At 44.6% G+C, this 19,004-nt stretch overlaps 1 protein-coding gene across 1 annotated transcript in view; it reads left to right on the top strand.

Annotated features, from left to right (window-relative positions):
- Positions 1-19,004, top strand: part of SHC4 (SHC adaptor protein 4) — a 139,227-nt gene that overhangs the window by 91,802 nt on the left and 28,421 nt on the right. The window contains exons 5-6 of the mRNA XM_062204767.1: positions 1,424-1,477; positions 6,579-6,630. Coding sequence (XP_062060751.1) covers positions 1,424-1,477; positions 6,579-6,630 — 106 coding nt within the window. The remainder of the gene's footprint in view (positions 1-1,423; positions 1,478-6,578; positions 6,631-19,004) is intronic.

Below are 19,004 nucleotides of genomic sequence, written 5' to 3'. Positions count from 1 at the left end.
AGACCCAGACTGAGTTCCTGGCTCTTGTTTGGCCCAGCCTCAGCTGTTGCAGGCACTGGGAGGAGTGAACCAGTAGATAGGAAATCTGTTTCTGTTTTTCGAAATCTTTAAAAAGATTTTTCTTGGCTTATTGATGCAATTCACTTGACTAGTTTTACTTCATATTGGAAGGCTTAAAGGTACTGACTTGGTCAGAATATTTTTGGTAGTGAACAACAACTCTTCAAACTATGCAAAAATAAATACATAGAAAACAAAAGCATAAAGGAAAGGGGAAAGTGTACTGACTAAAGTTAAGGAACAAATGTTGCCACCAACCTTTTCTTTCTTTTTTTTTTAAGATTTTATTTATTTATTTGAGAAGTAAAATTATGAAGAGAGGGAGAGACAGAAAGTTCTTCCATCTGCTGGTTCACTTCCTAAATGGCCAGAATGGCCAGAGCTGAGCTGATCTGAAGCCAGGAGTTTCTTCCAGGTCTCCCAAGTGGGTGCAGGGGCCCAAGCACTTCGGCCATCTTCTAACTGCTTTCCCAGGCCATCAGCAGGGAGATGAATTGGAAGGGGAGCAACCAGGACAGGAAATGGCACCTATATGGGATGCTGGCACATCCCCAGCCCTTATTTTATTTTTTCAAAGAGTTATTTATTTATTTGAAAGGCAGAGAAATACAGAGATAGAAGGTGAGAATGAGAGATGGAGAAATCTTCCATCTGCTACTTCTGTCCCCAAATGGCCACAATGGCCATGGCTGGGCCAGCCTGAAACCAGGAGCTTCTTCTGGGTCTCCTACCTGGGTTCAGGGGCCCAAGCACTTGGGCCTTCCTCAGCAGCTCTCCCAGGTGCAACAGCAGGGAGCTTGATAGGAAATGGAGCAGCTAGGACTTGAACCAGCTCCCATTATAGGATGCGGCACTGTAGTTGGAGGCTTAACATTCTATGCCACAGTGCCGGCCCCACCACCAAATGTTTTCTATTTTTAAATTTTAGCTCTGAGTTTTCCCCAGAAGGAAAGCTCCATATTCCAGCAGGCTTGTCCCACTTGGCAGCAAAAGGTGGTCTTCACAAGTGTTTGAACTTGCATGGCCCTTAATGGCAGAGAAAGATGCTTTCTCTTCTACCATCCATTTCAGTTCCTCCCAAAGACATTGATTGACTCTTCAGTATCCAAATGGTATTTTCTGATTGGCTAAACCTGGATCAAGCGTTCATCTGGGTGGGGAGGGGCAGTGAGAGGGGCCTGTCAAGCCTCCATGAACCTCATGATTTATATGAGATTCTTGTACACTCCACTCAGTGGAGTGGTTACCTAAGGGATGAAGAGCAGATGAAACCCAAACAAATTTATGTTGATTATTGTTAGTCTGTGTCTAACTAGAAAGAATAATTTTCTAGCATCATGCATGTTTAATTTATGTTTTTCAGATTATTGCAAATCATCATATGCAGTCTATTTCATTTGCTTCTGGAGGGGATCCTGTAAGTATGGATTCATGAAATTTCTTTTGATAAGAGTTAAAAGAGCTTCTACATAAAGCTCATTAGCCATGGCCTCTCTTTTCTAAGTGTTACAGTTTGTGAACAGCTGCCTTTATCAGGTAATAAAATTTGGCTTGAAAAAATATTTTCTGTCACTGAATTAAAATATATTTGGATGAGTAGTTGAGCTAACAGTTCTTCATTGTGTTATCAGCCATGGAATCGCCATATGGTAGTCTTCATGTCTATAATATCTAAGTTATGAATAGCACACATGGCCAGTGCTGCCTCAGAACCCCCAGCAGGCTCTACTCGTCACTGGCCCTATGAGAGGGTGCCTCGTTGCCATACTTGTGTCAGCCAAGGCAACTAAACCTAATCTAGAATGAGTCTCATTTAGAATGAGCAGCCAGGTTTGCAGAAACCCAAGGAGGGAAAGCTCCGTTGGGGAACGAGAACTTGCAGTTCCTCTTCAGCGAGAGGCCACATGGTACTCACATCCCACAAGTGGTACAGGACTCTCTCTCCAAGCCTCGTCTGCAGAACCCACTCCCTCCTGCATCATTTCTGGACCTTGGAGAGCGACCTTGAAGCTGGGGAGTCCATGGCTGGACAAGATAAAAGTCTGTTGAAACTGAGGGAGTTCAAGGACAAATTTGCTCCTCTGTAATCTGGCGAGTCTTTCTCTTGTACCTGTAAATATATGGAAATTGGAGGAGGGTAGGGAATGACTTTCATAATAAACACAGAAAATGGTAAACAAGAAAACATAACATAGAATATATTACCTTATTTTTTTTGCAAATCATTTAGAATTAAATACTGTATTGCTCAGAAATAAGATAATACAATCCAGTCCAGTGATGAATCATTTTCTATCCCTCATATTTACTTTCTCATTTCTAATTGAGAAATAAAATTTAGGGTCATAAATGGCAAGATACATGATCCAGAAACCCGAGAGAGGTGGACAGTGGTAACAACTAAATCTGGCAGCTGGTGACACTGCAGAGTTTTAATTTGCTTTAAGCTCTGACTAAATATTTAAAAGAAATCAGAAAGGATGGTGTCTCTCCTAAGAAGAAATAAAGTTCTAAAGTAACTGTGTGGGACCCTTGGTTCATTAATTGGCATCTAAAGTACTTAAGCGGGCTCCTTTCCTTGCAGGCTGGTGCTATTTAAATGGGGTCATTCTCAGAAACATCTCCATAATTACTTGTCTTCACACTGGCTACCAGGAACCCAAAGTATTTAAGTCTAGCAAAGCAAGACAACCTGCTTTCAGAGCTTCTTTGAAGCATATGGCAGAAAGAAGCCTTTACAGCATTTCAAATTAATTTCTTTTTTCTTTTTTGATGGGTACTCAGTTTTTCTTTCAGACGTCACTACTTCCTCATCTTCCAGTCTTGGGTTTGATTATTTCCAAATGATTGCATTCCATCATGCTACTATTTAAAAGTAAACCAAATTGGGGCTGGCGCTGTGGCGCAGTGGGTTAACACTCTGGCCTGAAGATCTGACATCCCATGTGGGTGCTGGTTCTAGTCCTGGCTGCTCCTCTTCTGATCCAGCTCTCTGCTGTGGCCTGGGAAAGCAGTAGAAGATGGCTCAAGTGCTTGGGCCCCTGCACTGCATGGGAGACCCTGAAGAAGCTCCTGGCTCCTGGCTCCAGATCTGTGCAGCTCTGGCTGTTGCGGCCAATTGGGGAGTAAACCAGCAGATGGAAGACCTCGCTTTCTCTCTCTGCTGCTCCTTCTGTCTCTGTGTAACTCTGATTTTCAAATAAATAAGTAAATCTTTAAAATAAAAAAAGTAAACCAAATTAAGAGCTCCACCTTTTCCCCAAGAGATTCCACACATGGCTATTTGTGGTTCTATTAGTAAACAGGGAGCTGGCAGAGTGGTTGGCTCTTCAAGGCTACTGTGTGAGCTTAATAATGGATCTGGACTCTGATCCATCCAACCTTGTAATCTAGCATCCACAGCGACACCAAGGGTTAGGCAGCAGGGACGGTGGACTGAATCCAGGATAAAAACGGCAGCATTGTCTCTCCTCTTCCTAACCCACTATAGCTTGGTCATCCTTGAAGGAACTCAAATACTTTTTGTAAGACATTTAAAGGAATTTTCCATAAATGTGGTATGAAAAGCAATGATTGGTGTTCGCCCCGTGTTATCCCTTTCCAAATGTCAAGGGTTGCCATCACTTTAGGACACAGCCCCAAGTCCTCATTCACCCTGGGCACGCCCTGCGTGACTTCTACAGATGTTCTCCTGAATCTTTATTCTTTTCCTTCTGTCTTCCTGTGCCTTTCATCCTTCAGTTCTTTCAACGCGCCAAAGCACTGCCCCTTCCAAAAACAAACTGGATTGGATTCATAGTCGCTGTGGCGAGGTTTGACTGGCTGAACTGAGTGGAACCTCTGTGTTCTCTACAGCTGGAAAGAAAATCCACTGATGAGGATTTAAAATAGAAATAGGGCGCCACCCTATTCTCAGTGAAGTCTGACTCTGTCAGGGAGGCACAAGGGGCAGTGCCAGGCTTTGGCAAAGCAAACTTGACTTGTAAAACCTGTCTTAGCTTCAGGATCCTTGTCTATGCAATGGGAAGTGATCCCCACTGCCTCACGGTGTTAGGAGAATTAGGTGCCTGGCACCCCATCACAAGAGGTGAATATCACCCCTTCAACTAAGGCACATCCATATTTTTATTTATTTATTTTATTTTATTTATTTATTTTTTGATAGGCAGAGTGGATAGTGAGAGAGAGAGACAGAGAGAAAGGTCTTCCTTTGCCGTTGGTTCACCCTCCAATGGGCACCGCGGCCGGCACACTGCACTGATCCGATGGCAGGAGCCAGGTGCTTATGGTCTCCCATGGGGTGCAGGGCCCAAGCACTTGGGCCATCCTCCACTGCACTCCCAGGCCACAGCAGAGAGCTGGCCTGGAAGAGGGGCAACCGGGACAGAATCCGGCGCCCCGACCGGGACAAGAACGCCTGTTGAGCCACGGCGCCGGCCATGGCACATCCATATTTTTTAGATTACTCATTGAGAGAGATTACAACTTCATATCCAACTCATTATGAGGGGTAGGAAGCCGAGTTAAAAGTCTCCGTAGCCCAATATAATCATCTTAGTCATCTTTTTTCTAACAGATTTCTCTCTAAATTTTAGTAAGACTGAGGATTCTTCCTTATCTCATCATCTTTGTTCGTCTTTGTTCTTACTTCTCTTTACTGATTGTGTTTTACTTCTAGTGTTATTTAAATTCTCCCAGATATTAACAGCTATAGAATTTTAGGACTGCATGGATATTGGAGGAGCTGATGCTGTGGTATAGAAGCCTGAGTGGCAGCCAGTTTGTGTCCCAGCTGCTCCATTTCCCATCCAGCTCTCTGCTTTGGCTTGGGAGAGCAGTAGAAGATGGCCCAAGTGCTAGGGTGCCTGCACTCCTATGGGAGACTCTGAAGAAGCTCCTGGCTTTGGATCAGCCGAGCTCCGGCCTTTGTGGCCATTTGGGGAGTGAACCAGCAGATGGAAGACCTTTCTCTGTCTCTCCATCTCTCTGTCTGTAACTCTGCCTCTCAAATAAATAAATTAAAAAATCTTAAGAAAAAAAAGAATGCTCGAGGCCGGCGCTATGGTGTAGCGGGTTAAGCCGCCACCTGCAGTGCCAGCATCCCATATGGGCGTCAGTTCAAGACCCCGCTGCTCCACTTCTGATCCAGCTCTCTGCTATGGCCTGGGAAAGCAGCAGAAGATGGCCCAAGTCCTTGGGCCCCTGCCCCCTCGTGGGAGACCTGGAAGAAGCTCCTGGCTCCTGGATTGGGGTCAGCACAGTTACGGCTGTTGCAGCCAATTGGGGAGTGAACCAGTGGATGGGAGACTCTCTCTCTGCCTCTCCTTCTATCTCTGTGTAACTCGGACTTTCAAATAAATAAATAAATCTTAAAAAAAAAAAAAAAGCTGGAGACTGTCTTGAAGGTGAGGAAACTGAGGTGTGCTGAGGCTCCACAGCCTCTTTCTTGTCATCTAACAAGCCGCACATCAGCACGGGCATCCTGCTGCCTCTTCATTTTAATAATAGTGCTGAAGTCCAGAGCGCGGCTGGCGTCTCTTCTCAAGTAATCTAAACACAAAGCTCATGGGTAGGACCTTATTTGCTTCAGAGACATTTCAGACCTTTTTTTCTTTTTGCACAAGAGGAATTTACTTCTGTGTGTGTTATTTTCCAAAGTTCTGCTGACCCTGAGATCTGCTTCCTGTGTGATTCATTGTGAGTTATTAAGTGATTGTCCTTGAGGGCATTACAAACGTGGGCTCTTATTTCCTGCCAGCTGATTGCATCTTCCCTCCAGAGAGTCATACTTCTAATCTGCAAATGGCATTGTGTGTATTTTTTCCCTGAGAACTGAGATAACAAAAAGCATCCTTAATTATTAACATCTTGTCACTCAGCAACTTACCATTTTTAAGAGCAGCTGGCATCACCAGTGGTTTATTTGCCTGTGTTTACAAAGCCAGTATCACATCTCTTTTTCCAATGGAAGGTTTTCATGAATTCTCTTTTTTAAAAAATGACTCTTTCTTTTCTATATTCTCCCACTATCAAATGAATACCTTGCATTTTTGCTTTATTATTCCTGTGCTTCACACAAAACCCAAGCTGTCTCTTCAGTCAACTATTTTTCTGATATACACTGGCATCTGTTTGGACAACAGAGGAATCCTGATGCCCCATCCTAGTTTTTGACACCCCAGTGACTGTAGAACCCATAATATTTCATTTTAAACACAGGAGAGAACCATAGTTCCTAGCCAATTTAAAGAATATATCCTAACCTATTCCCTATCTGCATTCCCTTTTATTTTTCATGACACAGTCTGCATCTAATATTTTAATCCTCAGATTCTTTCTCTAAGGGGCGATGGATATGAAGTCCACACTTGTTAAACTAGTATGTGTTCATATTCTTCTCTACAGTGCCTAATATTTGTGTTTAAGCTCTTGCCTCAGTATCACACCCTACATATATTCTTACCTTTCGATGGTCCAATTCATTTATTTTAAATGCAATTATTTTCCCTTTTTTCTAGGATACTACAGACTATGTTGCCTATGTAGCTAAAGATCCAGTTAATCAACGAGGTATGGAAAGCAACTTTGAAGATGTTCATAAGAGCTGGTATATACTGACTTTAAAAGTAACAAAAAATTATTTTCAATACATATAGTGATGGGTATCACTAAGTGCCATGTTGCATTGTAGAAATGTTATGTAAATTTGAGTTGGCAATAAAAGGCCCTACGGGGCCAGTGTTGTGGTGCAGCAGGTTGAGGTGCTGCATGTAACACTAGCATCCCTTATTGAGAGTGCTGTTCCCATCGCAGCGGCACTGCTTTGGATCCAGCTCTGCTAATGTGCCTGGGGAAAGCAGTGGATGATGGATCAAGTACTTGGGTCTGTGCCACTTGCATGGGAGGTCCAGATGGGGTTCTGGGTTCCTGGCTTCTGCCTGACCTAGTCCTGGCTGTTGCAGCCATTTGGGATCGTGAACCAGAAGATGGAAGGACACTTGCACTCATGCTCTCTTCATCTCTCTCCCTCTCTCTCCCTTCTTCTCCCTCTCCCCCTTCTGTCAATCTTCTTTTCAACTAATTAACTAAGTAAATTTTTTTAAAAATGGTCCTGCTAGCAGAGTAAAGTAGAAAAATATATAGGTGAGGTTTAAGATCCAGTCTTTGGAGAGACCCATAAACTAACAAGAAGCATCTTTGGTTACAATGAAGAGGCTGGCTGCCATAGCATCAGTACAAAAATGAATTACCCATAAGACTTAAGCCAATCAGGTTATTGGTCTGCATTGGCCTGTGTGTGTGTATGTATGTGTGTGCAGCATGTATACTTGTTGTAAAAGAGCAGAATGCCACTTTGAGTGTTTGGTCTTTTCTTTTGGATTTCAGTTTAAATGCCTCTTCTTCAGAGAGATCTTTGGTAGTTGCTCCTACTCCTAGTAGCATATTCCACAGGTGCTGCATCAAAACATTTTGTTTCTCTTATTGACATCTAGGCCACACTCTATTATTTTATTTACTCACTTGTTGCAGCTGTTGATGTCTTTAATGTATCTATCCAAGTAGGCTAAAAGTTCCATGATGGCTAAAACCAGTTTCTCTTACTCGTGTGCTCACTGTTACTGTGATGTTCCAAAACCATTTTATGGAAGGGCTGAATAAATGGAAGAGTTAATATTAAGCAAAATTGCCCAAACAACTCATCTCTCAGACACACCTGAGTTCCTCAGGGAGTTGGACCTCTGTAGACAGACATGATTAGTATTATTCTCATCCCTAACTCTGGGACGTTCAGACCCCTGTTAGGGATAAAAGTTTGGTTCTCCTCCTTAACTAGGGCCCTTAGTTAAGCAAAATCCTCTGCTGCTCCATGGGTGGAGTTTGCTCTACCACATTTATTAAGCAGATATGGAGTGGGAATTGGAAATGTAAAGAGCTATAAGGCACAGAGGTGGAAAGACACAAGATGTGTTGGGTCAAATGAACAGAGCACACAACATTGCAGAATATATGTGGAGGGAGAAAAAGTTGTCCAGAGGGCAGAGAGAAGAAGGCCCGATAAGAAGGGGCTGAGTCTTATGGGAAAGTGGGTTCAGATAGCTGTTTACCAAGCAGAGCTTAAGAAGGGTTGACTTGGCAGGGGAATGCTGTAGTAAATGGATTCAGGGAGAAACTTTTTTTTTTTTTTTTTTTTTTTTTTTTTTGCACAGAAGCCTTTTATTTAAGGAATACAAAGGTCATGCATTTCATAATACAACTTGAGGAATATGGTGATTCTTCCCACCATATCCACCCTCCCACCCACACTCCCACCCCTCTTTCTCCTCCCTCTCCTATTCCCAGGCTTATTTTTTACTAAGATCTATTTTCAATTAACTTTACACACAGAAGATTAACTCTATACTAAGTAAAGAGTTCAACAATTTGTTTGGAAAAAAAAAAAAAACTGTTCCTGAACAGTCTAGACAAGAGCTGCTCAAAGTCATTGCATCTCGAAGTTAATTTCACTTCTTTTTTTCTGAGAAACTTAATTAACTTTAAAGAAGCACCCAAGAATGAGACATCTTTTGCAAGAACTTTGACGTGACTATGAGACATAGGAATATCATCCACTTAATACATTAAAAATATTTAAGAACAAGTTTTATCATTAATTAAAGAAGCACTAAGAAACCAAGCAATGGAGTTGGACACTTATGCATAACTAAAAATTATGAGACATAAGAATATCCTTCATTTAATATACTAAGATGAAATAAATCTTTGAGAACAAGTTTTACTGTTAACTCTCATAATACAACTTTTTGAGGACAGAGGTCCTGCATTGGAAGTAAGTGCACAGTGACTCCTGTTGTTAATTTAACAATTAACACTCTTATGTATGATGTCAGTGACCACCTGAGGTTCTTGCCATGAGCTGTCTAGGATATGGAAGCCTTTTAAAAAAAAAGATTTGGCAGGCACCGTGGCTCACTAGGCTAATCCTCTGCCTGCGGCGCCGGCACCCCAGGTTCTAGTCCCGCTTGGGGCGCCGGATTCTGTCCCGGTTGCTCCTCTTCCAGTCCAGCTCTCTGCTGTGGCCCAGGAGTGCAGTGGAGGATGGCCCAAGTGCTTGGGCCCTGCACCCGCATGGGAGACCAGGAGAAGCTCCTGGCTCCTGGCTTTGGATCAGCACGGTGCGCCGGCCACAGCAGCCATTGGAGGGTGAACCAGCAGAAAAGGAAGACCTTTCTCTCTGTCTCTCTCTCTCTCACTGTCCACTCTGCCTGTCAAAAAACAACAAAAAAGAAGATTTATTTATTTACTTGAAAGTCAGAGTTACACAGAGAGAGAAGGAGAGGCAGAGAGAGAGAAAGAAGTCTTTCATCCAATGGTTTACTCCCTAATTGGCTGCAACAGCTGGAACTGTGCCAATCCAAAGCCAGGAGCCAGGAGCTTCTTCCAGGTCTCCCACGCAGGTGCAGGGGCTCAAGGACTTGGGTCATCTTCTACTGCTTTCCCAGGCCATAGCAAAGAGCTGGATTGGAAGTGGAGCAGCCGGGACTCGAACCAGCACCCATATGGGATGCCAGCACTGAAGGCGGCAGCTTTACCTGCTATGCAGAGCACCAGCCCCTGGAAGCCTTTTGAATCCACAATCTCCATCAGTATTTAGACAAGGCCATAAGAAAGTGGAAGTGCTCTCCTCAGGAAGAAACTTAAGGGAGGGAGGTCCACTTGGAAGCAACTGTAATGGCCAGGAATGAAATGATGAGGACCAATCATTGGCACAGAGCCTGGAATAAAATAGATGCTCAGTAAATGGTTGCCCAAAGAACATGGCCTGGGTAAGATGGAGAGGAAGGAAGGGAGGACAAGCACCATGACCTACCCTATAAAAATGAAGTCCCTTTCAACCACATAACGAAGCATGGCTAACAGCTGAAGAGTGGGCGTGAGAGACAGGAACTGGTAAACGGGCAGAGGGGGTACAGCAAGGGATACCAGAAAAGCGCCACTTCTTTTCATCCCTGCTTGAACTTCTCAAAGAAGAACTCCTTGCTATGTTTGGGAAGGCCTCTAAACAGAAAAGCTTTGTCCCTTCACATGAACTGAGCAGGATAAAAGGAAGAAAAGAAATACATCAAGAAGGCTAGGTGTTCAGTAACTTGGCCACCGGTCACTGCCTGTCTTTGCACATGTCCTGGCTCCTAAGTAAACGGTGGCGAGCAGTTCTGACATCAGAGCTGGTGGCACTGGACAAGGCCAAGGAGGACCCCCGTGCTTGCAAGTCTCTCCCTTTGCCGCAGTAAAACAAGAGGGAGAGAACATTCCGATGCCATGTGTTCACATAGAAAGCACTGGCTGTGGGCCTGAGCTGTGTGGTGGAGCCAAGTGGCACGGAGACTTCTAGAAGGCTTTCGTGAGAACTGCGGAGTAAGGACACTTGTAGGGTTTGAGGAATGGAAACGGTCCAAACAGAGGTTTCAGTTTTTTCTTCCTTTAATCAATAACCTGAAAATAAGAAATAAGGACTAAGACATAGGACATAAGATTGTGGCTGGAGTCAGAAATCGTAACTTATGCCATCTCGCCGTGTAAGGCTAGGCAGATCGTCTTATGTTCTCAAACCTCAACTTTCTTTTTTCTTTTTTTTCTTTTTGACAGCCAGAGTGGACAGTGAGAGAGAGAGACAGAGAGAAAGGTCTTCCTTTTCTGTTGGTTCACTCCCAATGGCTACTGCGGCCAGCATACCGCGCTGATCCGAAGGCAGGAGCCAGGTGCTTCTCCTGGTCTCCCATGCGGGTGCAGGACCCAAGCACTTGGGCCATCCTCCACTGCCTTCCTGGGCGATAGCAGAGAGCTGGCCTGGAAGAGGAGCAACTGGGACAGAATCCAGCACCCTGACCGGGACTAGAACTTGGTGTGCCGGTGCCGCAGGTGGAGGATTAGCCTAGTGGCCCAAACCTCAACTTCTTTATTTTTATCTTTTAGGTGGGAATAATGCATACCTCCTGGTATCATTGGGTTGAATAATTTAGGAAACACAGAGAGCATGATTTTCTTTCTCTTTATCTCATCTTCCTTTTTTATTTAAGAAAACAGGTCTGAGTAGATAAATAGCTTAGAAATATACAGTAATTTTTTGTGTTTAAAAGTTAGTGGCTCCTCATCATTGCTTATTTTTTCTTTTTTCTGTTCCCCTATTTCTGTTTCTCCCTTATATATCTTGTTATAAAAACCTCTGTGAGAAGCCACCGTGTTCTCAACATACCGGCTGCTTGCACATACATACCTCTAGTGTTAAACTGTTTCCCCGTATTTGGGCCCCTGGTTAACACAGCCCTGGCAAAGAGGAGGTCATGGCACAGCTTCTGTATCCACAACTAATCATTAGTTACAACCTGATGTGCAAGGGGTGAGCTGATTGTTACAGAAGAAAAATAATTTCTGGCCACTGTGGGCTCGTGGTTCAGTGTGAGGGACACGCATGAGCTGTAAGATATGCATGGAACAGGAGGGGTAGCCGGAGAGCAGTGCCTGGGTTGTAGTAGATGCTCAGTTAGGACCTGTGGAATGCGTGGAGAAAGGCACAGGTGAAGACCATCGTACTGGGAGCCCAGAGCCATGTGTCGGATGGTGAGTGTGTGTGTAAAGGTGGGGTGCAGGGAAGGGAAGAAGTGAAAGCCAGGGAGCTGTGAATGATAAGATAGGCCGGAAACAGATCGTGGAGGGTACTCAGTGCCAGCCGGTAGGCCACTGGCATCATGACAGATTTTCAGCTTTTTAAAAATTATCCTAGAGGGGCTGGTGTTGTGGTGTAGCAGGGTAAGCTGCTGCCTGCAGTGCTGGTATCCTACATGGGTGCCAGTTTGAGTCCCAGCTACTCCACTTTCCATCCAGCTCCCTGCTAATTTGCCTAGAAAAGTAGTGGAAGATGGCCCAAGTGCTTGGGCCCCTGCACCTATGTGGGAGACTGAGATGCAGCTCCTGGCTTTGTCCTGGCCCAGCCCTGGCCGTTGCGGCCATTTGGGGTAGTGAACCAGTGGATGGAAGATATTTCTCTCTCTCTCTCTCTCTCTCTCTCTCTCTCTCTCTCTCTCTCTCTGTGTGTGTGTGTGTGTGTGTGTCTCCCTGTCTCTCGCTGTAACTCTGCCTTTCAGATAAATAAGCCTTTACAAAAAAATTATTCCAGCTTCTGCCATGCTACAGAAACGCTACAACGATGACTTGCATCTGTAAAGGTGATACGGAAGGGCAGGAAGGCGATCTGTAATGTGGAGTTCAAGTCTGAGGATTTGTCATTGGTCCTGAGCCCAGCTGGTAGTGTGGCAAGCATGCATGGAGAGGGAAGGCACAGTTTGGACCAACGTTGTGAACGAACAGTACTTGATGATGATTTACCTATGTGGATTCATGAAGCAGTGGGGAGCAGAAGTTCCTGAGGAGTCAATGGGATGTTGTATGCAATGCAAGTATCTCTGTGCCTGGCTCTGCCACAGTGCCAGCCCCAAACAGATTCTTATACATTGGAGACAGGTAGCCCAATACAAAAATCAGCCACCATTTATTGTATGCTAACCACACGCCAAGCATTGTCAAGAGTACTTTCGTGATCTCAGTTGCATCCTCACAGCAGTCCTGTGAAGGAGGCACTGATACTATGGAAGAAAATACGGAATTGGGGCTGGCATTGTGGCACAGCAGGTGAAGCCACTGCCTGCAATGCTGCTGTCCCACACGGGTGCTGTTTCATGTCCCGGCTGCTCCACTTCAGATCCAGCTCCCTGCTAGTGGCCTGAGAAAAGCAGCACAAGACGGCCCAAGTGTTTGGGTCCCTATGCCCACGTGCAAGACATAGAGGAAACTCCTGGCTCCTGGCTTCAGTCTGGCACAGCCCTGACCATTGTGGCCATCTGGAGAGTGAACCAGCAGATGGAAGACCTCTTCTCTCTGTCTCTTCCTCTCTCTCTCTGTAACTCTGCCTTTCATATAAGTAAATCAATGTTAAGAAAGAAAGAGACACAGAGAGACAGACAGAGAGAGAGAGAGAGAGAGAGAGAGAGAGAGAGGAAGGGAGGGAGGGAAGGAGGGGGAAAGGAAAGGGAAAAGGAAAAGGAAAAGGAAACCTGGGGACTATGAAAAGTAGGTGATTTTCCTAAGGTTATTAGCCAACAACTGGGTGGATTGATTGTGAGCACGCTTTTATGGAAAAACATTGCAGGGTACCAAGAAACATCTAAAAAAGAAGATAAAGGCTAGAAAAAATAAAATTAATTCAATATTCATAGATAACAAATTATTTAAATGAATGCAAAACATATAGTTCTGTGCAGCAATTAGAACTAGTGTTGTAGGAGAATAAATAATGACATGGAGACCATTCACATTACTACTGAGGACAAATGGCAGGTTGTGAGGCAGTGCGCGTAGCATGAGCCTAGGGAATTTGGGCGTAGGTATACAGAGGAAGAGGACTGGGAAGATACATGCCAAAGTGTGCACAGTGGTTATCTGCAGAGTGAGAGTTTGTGTAATTTTTATTTCTTCTTGGTGCCTTTTTATTTTCTAGAATTCCTATACTGAATTCCATTTCATAATTTATATAATTTTATAAAGGGAAAAAAATCAGAAGTTCTCGAATAAGTAAAAAAGACAGGTAAAAGCAGAAAGATGATGTTATAAAATTTCCTAGAGTTAATTCATCCGGGGGAAAACAACAGGAGAAGCCCAAGAAGAGAGTCCTGGGGGTAAGGTGCAGCAAGGGGGGAGGAGAGAGAAATAGACAGACACTAGGTCTGTCGGTGTGGGTTTGGAAAAACTGTACTTTCTTATAATTCCTTAGCCCTAAGAGTGAGTGAGGTCACTGATGGAGGAGCCCAGAGAGATGTGGGTGAGAATGTTGAGGAGTTGGAGAACTCAAAGGAAGAGCGGTCAGGAGCTGGAAAGGAGCTCAGATGAGTTACGAGAAGCTTCTCCCAGCCATCGGTGCTGGGCCCCCACCGCAAAGGAGTTAAGGGGAATGAAGGTGGGAAACACCATTTAGCCCAGCCCTTAACAGGCCATCGGTCGCCTTGGAGCGCGCAGTTTCCATGCACCGGTAAAGGCAGGCTGCAGGGGCGAGGAGGAGAGCGTGGCTGGCGGGAAGGGGAGACAGCAGAGGAGACAGGCTTCACACCAATAGCGCTGCGCAGTCCCACTGTCCCCTTTGCTTGATGAGCTGTTGCATGAGTGCATCCGAATCACAGCATTGCCAGTTTTCGCCCTTCTTGGCTAGAGCCCTTTCATGTACTACTCATGTTATAAAAGGCCCTTTTCTGGGGCTGGCGCTGTGTGGTTAACACCCTGGCCTGAAGCGCCGGCATCCCATGTGGGCGCCGGTTCTAGTCCCGGCTGCTCCACTTCCTATCCAGCTCTCTGCTATGGCCTGGGAAAGCAGCAAAAGATGGCCCAAGTTCTTGGGCCCCTGCACCGGCGTGGGAGACCAGGAAGAAGCTCCTGGCTCCTGGCTTCAGATTGGCGCAGCTCCAGCCATTGCAGCCAGTTGGGGGGTGAAACAGGATGGAAGACCTCTCTCTCTCTGCCTCTCCTCTCTCTCTGTGTAATTCTGACTTTCAAATAAATAAATAAATCTTTAAAAAATAATAATAAAAGGCCCTTTTCTGAAGAAAAGGCAAATTGCAGGAAGAGTGGCTGGAGTTTACTAAGTGGCTAACACAGCCTGCACCTGTCGTTGCTGTGAGACTAGCCACATTCTTTTTTTTTTTAAATGATTATTTATTTTGAAAGTCAGAGTTACACACAGAAGGAGAGGCAGAGAGAGGGAGAGGGAGAGAGAGAGAGAGAGAGAGAGAGAGGTCTTCAATCCACTGGTTCACTCCCAAATTTGCTACAAAAGCCGGAGCTGTGCCAGTCCAAAACCAGGAACCAGGAGCTTCTTCTGGGTCTCCCATGGGGGTACAGGGACCCAAGGACTTGGGCCATCTTCTACTGCTTTCCCAGGCCATAGCAGTGAGATGGATCAGAAGTGGAGCAGCCAGGACTTGAACCGGCGCCCACATGGGATGCCAGCACTGCAGATGGTGGTTTTACTTGCTATGCCACAGTGCCGGCCCAACTAGCCACATTCTCTTCACTTCTTACTCTAAGTGTGTAGCAACCCAGGAAGATTTGAGTATTTTCTCAGGGTTTAGTCTGGGGAGAGGCCCAGATCACCAGCACCAGCTGGGCATAGGAAGGCCATGGTTCTAAGTCATTGAGGAAAGTTCTTTTAAAAACCCCACGAGGGGCTGGTGCCATGGCGCAGTAGGTTAATCCACTGCCTGCAGTGCTGACATCCCAAATAGGCTCTGGTTCTAGTCCTGGCTGCTCCTCTTCTGATCCAGCTCTCTGCTATGGCCTGGGAGTGCAGTGGAGGATGGCCCAAGTGCTTGGGCCCTGCACCCACATGGGAGACCAGGAAGAAGCACCTAGCTCCTGGCTTCGGATTGGTGCAATTCCGGCCGTGGTGGCCATTTGAGAGGTGAGCCAACGGAGAGCAGACCTTCCTCTCTGTCTTTCCCTCCCACTGTCTATAACTCTACCTCTCAAATAAATAAATAAATAAATAAATAAATAAAATATTTTAAAAACCCACAAAACTGTAAAAAACAATCTAAACGGACCCACGTGTTTATATTTATTCTCATGGTTATAAAGTACACTCACTAGTGCCCTGATGATGTTGGTTAACTATAGGCTGCTGGGGTGAGCTTTGAGTGAGTTCCCAAGGCTTGCAGGACTCTCTGCTTCAGTACCACAGCACCATCTGGTGGCTGAGCTGAGAAACTGAACTTCTTAATTTCTAGTCTGAAAAAACGAAGACAAACGTAAAACTAATAAAGAAAAGCCTGTAAACCTCTAAGAATTGCTCTCATCCTCTTGTCCATGACTTCCTGGCTAGGAAGCCAAAGGAAAAATCTAGAAGACTATGACTATAAGATTCTTTTAAATCCTTCTTAATATAGTGTCTGGAGTGACACCCAGTGGTAGAACTGTGGGTCTTCCTGGCTCCAAGCCAGGAAGTCAAAAACCCAGCTCTGAGTCTGAAATGCAAACAGAGAGAGTGAAGCATCCTTGGCCAATTACAGGTCATTGAGAAGTTGCATTCGTTTTTGGTACCTGGAACTTTGTGGATACTTGTCTTTCTTTTGGGACTTTGTATAAACTAGCCTTTCTGGTAGCTATAGATTGCAATTCTTGGTCAAGCTTTTGGGGGTATCTCTAATATTTGGAAATGGGCGTATAGGTATGGAGTTAAAGGCCCGCCCCTATCCTGATCATTTTCACAGAGCAGCGTGTCTGAGAGTGACGGTGATAGATAGCTCTATCCAAACAGCTGTGTTCCCCAAGGGAGGCAAGGCTGGGAAGAAGAACAGCTGTCCAAGATCGGCCTGTTCCACTTCTCTTGGGGAGAGAAATGGGCACCACTGGTCTTCTTCCTGCTTAATCTCCTCAAAGAATAAGCTGGCAGTCATATGGTAATCTAAAGCCAAGCAGAAAATGTTGTTGGTGGCATCAGCCCATGAAGAGGCAAAAAAACCTCAATATATCAGCATTGGAAAAGTTAAGACAAATAAAACATTTTAGAAGTATGGAATGTACTTGAGTGGGTTCTTGGAAATATGGAATTCAAAGATAAGCTTACTTTGGAATAAAAGAATTTAGGAGCCCATGCAGTTTTTTCATAATTTCCACAGATTTTCTGAAAGGCCCTCCTGTGTTAGAAGTGTTAAAGGGTGGTTGGTGGGTTTGGCTGATCCGTTCATTCCATTGTGCCTACCTGCTTTGTTCTGTTCTTTAACAGGTTTAAGCTACTGTGATAAAGGATACGAGTTGTATAAAGTAAAAAAGGGCTTTAGAAGTCACCAGCACTTTGCCTTGGCAGGTGCGGACCTTGCCATTGAGGGATTTGTTCAGGTCACACAGATGGTGGCATAACTGGAACTTGAACTCAGATATAAATCTTTTCACAGAGTTCTTTTAAACATCCTTCATCTCTTATTCCTCTCACTGGAAGCACAATATATTTCTCTGTACGTGTGTATACCTACATGTTTGAGTCTCCTGCCTCTCTCATTATCTTATTAAAGACTTATTTTTATTTATTTGAAAGGCAGAGTTACAGAGAGAGCTGGAGAGACAGAGAAAAGAATATTCAATTTACCAGTTCACTCCTCAGATGGCCGTGACAGCCAGGACTGGACCGGTCCAAAGCCAGGAGCTCCTTCTGGGTCTCCCATGTAGGTGCAGGGGACCAAACACTTGGGCCGTCCTCCACTGCTTTCCCAGGCAAATTAACAGGGAGCTGGATCAGAAGTGGAGTAGCCAGGACTCAAACTAGCACCCATAATGGGATGCCAGTGTCACAGGTGGTGGCTTTACCAGCTATGCCATGTATTTTAAAACACATTTTATTTATGTATTTGAGGGAGAGAGAAAAAAATCTTCCATCAACTGGGGACTTGCTGCAGCTCACACATTCAATAAAAGAGCAGAGAATTTCATGTCCTAGAAATAATATGATTCAGAGAAACTAGGATTTATTCTATCAACTGATATTTTTATTATTTACTTATTTGAGAAGGAGAGAGAGACAGCGAGAGAAAGTGAGCCCATTCTCTGTTTCACTCCCCAAAAGCCCAAAGTTGGGTACCAGGAACTGAATCCAGGTCTCTCATGTAGGTGGCAAGAACCCAGTCCCTTGGGTCCTCACAGTTACCTCCTAGTGTCTGTATTAGCAGGAAGCTGGAGTCAGCAGTGAGAGGCAGATGTCAAACTCAGGCACTCAATTATGGCACATGGGCACCCTAACCAGTAGGCCAAATACCTGCTCAAACAAGTGTTGTTAAAACTACTGTAGAGAAGAATACAGGGAAAATATTAAGTGATAGTTTAAAGAAAGAGAAACGACTGGGTAGGCAGGATGTACATTTATAACATATTCTTAATAGTTTTCAAAAGTAGAGTTAACTTGTGTTTCAGCATCCAAGGCGCATAACCCTTCCAAAAGTATTCAGAGACATAAATCTTTCAAAAAACAATCACATCCGGTCCGACATTTGGCTTCCTGGTTAAGATGCTGGTTGTGAGGCCCTCATCTCATGTTGTAGGGCCTGGGCCCAAACTCTGGCTCCAGGTTCCTGCTTATTCAGATCCTGGGAGGTAGTGGTGATGGTTCAAGTAATTGGGTTCCCGCCACCCGTGTGGGAGATCTGGATGGAGCTCCTGGCTCACCCCAGGCTGGGCCATCACAGCAGTTGGAGAGTGAAGCCACGTATAAGAGCTCTTTATCTATCTCTCTGTTTCTCAAATTAAAAAAAAAAAAATTAGTTATGGAAAGAGACTTTCTGAGAGTCCTTGAGTTGATTAGCAACATAAGGCTCAGAAATGCTGTTATAGATTCTATAACTTATTATCAGCCCTGGAAATTTTGTCAACTGTGAACGGATTGCCTTTTACTTTAAGTAAATATGGTATCTTTTCCAAGACAATGCAAAGCATAAAGCTTAAGTCAATGTGGTTAAAACTATTCCACAAAGATAACTCTCTCTTCTCTTCAGATATCCCTGTAAGTAATAGGTTCCAGTGTTGGCTTTGAAATTCCAAGACCCAAGATGCTTTCCTTGGCGTTTAATCTGCTTTCCCATGCATGCCCCGAAGTGCATCACCTCTTTTTGAAACGGTTACCTAGTTTTTCTTCATCCCTCAGTTATGTTTAGGATTTCTCCCGATATTATTGCTATTTCAACTCCTCCTAAGGACTGTTTTTTTTTTTTTTTTTTTTTTTTTTTTTTTTTTTTTGACAGGCAGATTTAGACAGGGAGAGGGACAGAAAGGTCTTCCTTCTGTTGGTTCACCCCCCAAATGGCCACTACGGTCGGTCAGCGCACTGCGCCGATCCAAAGCCAGAAGCCAGGTGCTTTCTC

The sequence above is a fragment of the Lepus europaeus genome, chromosome 11 (genome assembly GCF_033115175.1).
Source record: "Lepus europaeus isolate LE1 chromosome 11, mLepTim1.pri, whole genome shotgun sequence".
NCBI lineage: Eukaryota > Metazoa > Chordata > Mammalia > Lagomorpha > Leporidae > Lepus > Lepus europaeus.
Note: the sequence above shows the minus strand (reverse complement) of the source record. Positions and strands in the feature narration are given on the sequence as shown.